The following is a 5,903-nucleotide window of genomic DNA, read 5'->3' as shown; positions in this document are numbered from 1 at the left end:
TCTTGAAAAATGGAATCGAAGATCACAAAGCTTTGACACACACACCGCATCACACCGTGCTTATTCCAAAATAAAACAACTGAAGAAACAACTTAAACATTGATGCTGAAGCATCCTTGCAGAACTAACGGGAGAGGACATTTCTAGTGGATCCGAAAAACAGTGAGTAGAAGGCCTACAGCAGCAACATTCATGGAAACATACCCCCAAGGAGAGCCTTTAATCTGTCGGGAAAGGTATGCACGCAGTCTAGGCCACTTGGAATCATGATACTCGTTCACATCACTAAATAATTTTCGAAGGTAGTTCGTATCTAGTGCATAGTGAACTTCATTGCAAATGTGGCTAAAAAAGTATGTTGCATCTTTGTCAACGGTCATGCTGTTGATGAGAATGTCATTCAGATATAGCAACCTCACATCCTCTGCGGTCCTGATCAGGAAATCCATGAAGGCCGCATAAACTGTTACGTGGCATTGCGTGTCTGCGTAACACTGTTCGAAGGCAATAAAATTTCGAAATAAGCTGATACTGTAATCATGTACCTCTAGTTGGGGGATTTCCATCACTCCATCAGAGAACTTTACGTCCAAGAAGCTCAAGAAGCCTCCTTCCTTCTTCCTCTTCTGGAACTTCATTCCAGCCATTTTGAGCTCTTTGGCGCTGGGGATCCAGTACAGTGGTGGTTGTGGCATGGGGGATGAGTTACAATATTGTGGGCATGGGAGAACGGATAAGTAAATCAAATGGAGCAAATGATGAACTTCTTCCACCGGGATGTAGAATTTAGGTTCTTCCTGTTTTCTGCAGGGATCAAAAGTACTGAACAAATTAATCGCACAGTCCACAAGATTGATATCATCGGTCTTAAGTAAGTCATATAAGCTCCGGATGACGATGAAGGGGATCTGGTTTTGGAGCAACAGCAGGTCATACTTCACCAGGTTCCAGATCCACAATCTGCCGATAACTTGGGCTGCATCGACGTCATCGACTTTTGGTTTCTCACCACTGTCGGCATGCCTTTGCAGGAGATGGAGAAGGAAGCAGCCGTCCAGCATCAGCATCCGCGTGAAATCATCGGAATCTATTGATTGAAACGTCTCTGAATAACAGCTTCGAACGTATTCTTCTAGTTTCTTCATCTCCGTCAGGCACCTTCGAAGCAGATCCATGGGATCATTATGCTTGGACAGTAATTTGTGCACACATGCCCACTTGTAAGTATGCATGGATTGCAGATGTTCCTCAAATATCAAATGGTAGAAGAAAGGCCCGACGCAGACGGCTTTCGGCTCGTAGGCCTTCTTATCGGATGAATAGAGTTCCTTTGGCACTCGATAAATGGTGCTGGGCTTTTTGCGCAGGTAGAATCGATCGATCTTCGAGGCCGTCTTTAGGATTTTTAACAAGTAGGCATCATTGATTTCTATTTCTCCTCCGCTGCCATCGCCATTGTCTTGTCTGCTTCCCCAGGCTCGGATCCAGTCCCTGACCCGTTCAATCTCCGGAGGTGTTTTACGTACGGGTGCTTGAGGGGGAGGGGGAGGGGGAGGCCGAGCCTCATGCCAATCCATTTTCTTGTGATGTGCTCCGCATCTGCCACCAGCCAGAAAATTTATTCCCAGTGAAATCATGGGTCAGATAGAGAAAAAGACAAAAAAAAAATAAAAAATAAAAAGAATCTTTGGCACGTTCCAAACACTCTCCTCTGCGCTATACATAATACAAACCAGATAAGCAGAGACAAACTAACCTCGGAATCCATTTTGCTGGTCTCGATAAATAACTAAAGTCACATGGTAAAAAAGGAGAGTTAGCCGGGTTGTGACCAGCATGTGAAGATAAATAACTAAAGTCACATGGTAAGAAAGGAGAGTTAGCCGGGTTGGGACCAGCATGTGAAGATAAATAACTAAAGTCACATGGTAAGAAAGGAGAGTTAGCCGGGTTGTGACCAGCATGTGAAAAAAATATATATAAAGGTGCAAAATTCGACAGCTCAAATAAAAGATTGAAATAAAAAAAAGTAACAGATTGGAATCAAAATGAGTCAAAAAAAAAAAAAAAATCAGCAGCAACAGTGTCGGATCAAGTGGATGATAGAAATACAAAGTTTTTCATGCCGGAACCCTGCTTCATAGAAAATCAAATGCCATCTTAACATCAAAGATAGCAACGCAAGCGGTCTCACGAACGAAAAACGTTAGAAGGGTGTCTTATCAAAAAAAAAAAAATGTTAGTAGAGTGTTAGTAAACTATTTTAAATCAATTTATAAAACGACAATCTATCCTAGTGGTTACATAACCCAAGCTTTTTTTCAATATTCTTGCTTTTTCAGCCTTAAATTTCCAATTAATTTATATTCTAATATTTTTTTGTCTAGCTTCTCTCCTTCTCTCTCTTTTTCTCTTTGGTGGTGGGTGGGCCTCGATAGATTGTCCCTCTTCTGTGCTTTTGGTGGATCGTGGTCAAGTCCTCGACTGCTCTAGTGGTCTTGCAGTATGTTGGCACCCACCTTCGTGCTAGTTAAATATCATCAGACTCCATTATGGATAGCCACCTTTCATACTACCTTTGTCCTGATCGAACCATCATTTCACGATCGTGCCAAGCATCACCTAAAATCAGATCAATTGCAGCCACCAGAAGTACAAAATCCAGATAAAAAGTAATTTAGAGTGGAATTTTGCAATGTAAACTCTTAATTGAGATCATTTGTAACTCTACTAAGAAAATTTTGGACCCTATAAATCTATATTGTAAGTGTATCTACCTCTATGGATTCCATCACGCATGCATATAATCTAATTTTAAAATTTATATTCTTAGTTTTTACCTACATTTAGAAAATATCCTAAATATTTGTAACTGAAATTTATAACAATTACTTATGCATATCTTAATTTATGTTTAAATTAAATATTATCAATGCTCTGTATAAAAAATAACTTTTGAAATTTCAGATCAAATATGAAGTGTTTTACTGGAGAATGATCATGATCGTAATAATTGATTTCTATAACGAAGATGTTCTTTTTGGTAAAAAAAATACTTACTATTTATTTAAAATAGTAAAGTAGTAAGCATGATAGAAGTGTTTAGGATGAGATATTAAATGCTCTTTCGAGACAACATGAAAATTTCAAAGAAATATGCTTACCATATGTCTAAGGAAATGAGTTTTATTTTATTTTATTTTTTTGATAGCACAAGAAGCCAGATTGCCATGTCTTAGGCTGAGTGTGGTCAAATAAATACAAACCGAGGCAAGAGGATAGAAATCAGAAGGATATATCATATAAGGTTCTTCGATACCTTCTCCTCACTCCTAGGTTTTGAAGACTTTACTTGTTCAAAAGTACTGTCAGATAAATGAGATAACACAAAGAAGAGATTCGCAAACATATTGATATGATGAGTCATCTGTCGAACAGTGAGACATGAAAAAAATTTGATACTTGTCATTCTTTATTTGCTCAAGAATCACGCAATGTCCTACTGGATCTATCTATGAATAGGTTTATATTGTTCAGTCATGTAGCGGCTCCTTATTCATGTTGGCCAGTCTTTATTACTCTATATAATCTATCATTTGAAATGTGGATGAAAGAATATAATATCTTTCTTATATTAATCAGTTCTAGACTACGACACTCTAGTAGAAGTATTGATATATATCTAAAATCTCTTGTTGATGAGCTGAAATTCTTATGGTATGATGACATTCGTACATTTAATGTATCAAAAAATAAAATTTTATAATAAAAACTATATTGATATGGACCATTAGTGATTTTTTTACTTATGGGACACTGTCGGGATAAAATACTCATGGGAAGCTAACATGTCTCTGTTGCATGAGTATATAAAATTATTTCAACTTGAGTATGATCATAAGTCTTGCTGGTTCGATTGTCGTTTCAATTTCTCTCTAAGCATCATCCTTTTTGAAAGCAGCGGGACAGTTTTAGGAGGAATAAGTTAAAGAAAGATCATGCACCCCTACACCTCAGTGGTATGGAAATATTTCAGAGGATATTCCAAATAGACAAAGTCTAGTTTGGTATACTATTAGACAAGCAAAAATTTCAAGATTCAGTAGAACTTATAACTGGACGAAGTGCAGTATCTTTTGAGAATTATCGTACAGCTGGTCTGCCAATTTGATCCATCGTAACCTTGATGTCATACATATTGAGAAGAATGTATTCAATAATATTTTCTACACTGTTATGGATGTCAAAAACAAAATGAAGGATAATTCTAAGACTCGAGCAGATATAAAGAACATATGCAAGCATCTTTTATTAGAGCTGGTTGAGGTGTTATCTAAAAAATTTCTAAAGTCGAAAGTATCTTACACCTTAACGAGAGAGCAATTGAAAGATACATGTGAAAGGTGTAAAAATCTTAAATTTTTAAATGATTATATAAATAATCTAGCTCAATACGTTAATATCAAAGATTGCAGGTTCTATGGGCTAAAGAGCTATGACTGTCATATCTTCATGCGATGATTACTCCCATTGGTTTGACACGATCTCCTTCCTAACCCTATATGGAGTTTTTTGATCGAGCTTAGTCTTTTCTTCAAAGACATTTATACTACCGAACTATCCACCAATCACATCTCCAATCTTGAGGCTAGCGGTGTAAAGACTACATGCAACTTGGAGAAGATGTTCTCTCCTAGTTTCTTTGACTCCATGGAGCATCTCGTAATTCATCTAGCATATAAAGCTAGAGTTGAGGAACCAATGCATTATTAGGTAGATGTATTCATTTAAAAGATACATGCACAGTCTCAAGAAGAAAGTAAAAAATAAGACCAAAGTCGAAGGTTCTATTGTGGAGGCTTACATAATTGAAATAATTTTTAGTTTCAGTCAATACTATTTTAATCTCAGTGTGCAGATAAAGCTGATTCAAGTGGATCAAAATGATGATGGTAGTGAGAGATCAAAGGTGGAGATCTCAATATTTGCCTATCTCGCTCGTGAGTTTAGGTATAAGGTTTGTCAGGTATTAACTGGTAGAAACATATGTTATGCTAAACTACATGAAGAACGACCCATATGTTAAGTAAATATCTATCACAATCTCAACTTTTTAATCATTTATCATTTTATACTTATCTTATGCATATAGAGGCAATATGATGAGATGCTAAGATGGGACAACCCAATGATAGGTGAGGAAGAAATTTTCACTCAGCACTCATAGAACTTTGCAAATTAGTTTCATCAACTGATAAGCTACTATTATCATTTTATTTATTTTAATTTTTCTTAACTTATTCTTTTTATAATATGTAGGTCATACAAGGGGGCGAATCCATACCTAATAAGCTAAGACTATTAGGTTACAGGCCAACAAAGTACGTGATATGTTATAATGGCTGTAACGTAAATGATTTCCAATTTCACATATAGCAATATAGATACCATAAGAGTACAATGAACCATGGTATTTGTATAAAGGATGGCTGGTGGAGAGGTAGAGAGTGACTACTATGAAATCCTCGAAGAAGTAATCAAGTTGCTCCACATTGGAGGCTAGGTAATAGGATCATTCTATTTAAGTTTCGATGGTTTGATATCAATAATTGTATGAAGGTTGATCCATGATACAAGCTAATTGAAATCAAACATAGATCAAAAGCATATGTCAATGATGCCTTTGTGCTAGCTCAACAAGCTATTCAAGTATATTATACTCTTTTTCCATCAATAGAGAGAGGAAAGAAAGATTGGTGCGCTGAATATGAGGTTAAGTCTCGAGCCGTTCATTACGAACTCAAAGAAGAAGAAGAAGAGCCCCATGTACCAGAATACTTTCAGAAAGATGAAACATCAAAAGTTCATTAGTCTTTCATGGATGTAGAGTTGGATACTCTAGA

General features: G+C 36.7%; 1 protein-coding gene across 2 annotated transcripts; it reads right to left on the bottom strand.

The window, feature by feature from the left end:
• Positions 1-1,578, bottom strand: LOC105042192 (UPF0481 protein At3g47200-like). Of its 2 annotated transcripts, XM_073253235.1 has the most exons (2): positions 937-1,578; positions 1-804 (listed from the first exon to the last, which is right to left on the bottom strand). In XM_073253235.1, the coding sequence occupies exons 1-2, from the start codon at positions 1,575-1,577 to the stop codon at positions 144-146; spliced, it is 1,302 nt and encodes a 433-aa protein (XP_073109336.1). In that variant the 5' UTR covers position 1,578; the 3' UTR covers positions 1-143. The 2 variants fall into 2 exon arrangements, with proteins under 2 accessions (XP_073109336.1, XP_019704702.2); XM_019849143.3 differs by having other exon boundaries at positions 1-1,578.
• Between the last annotated feature and the right edge of the window lie 4,325 nt (positions 1,579-5,903).

The sequence above is a fragment of the Elaeis guineensis genome, chromosome 3 (genome assembly GCF_000442705.2).
Source record: "Elaeis guineensis isolate ETL-2024a chromosome 3, EG11, whole genome shotgun sequence".
NCBI classification, from domain to species: Eukaryota; Viridiplantae; Streptophyta; class Magnoliopsida; order Arecales; family Arecaceae; genus Elaeis; species Elaeis guineensis.
Note: the sequence above shows the minus strand (reverse complement) of the source record. Positions and strands in the feature narration are given on the sequence as shown.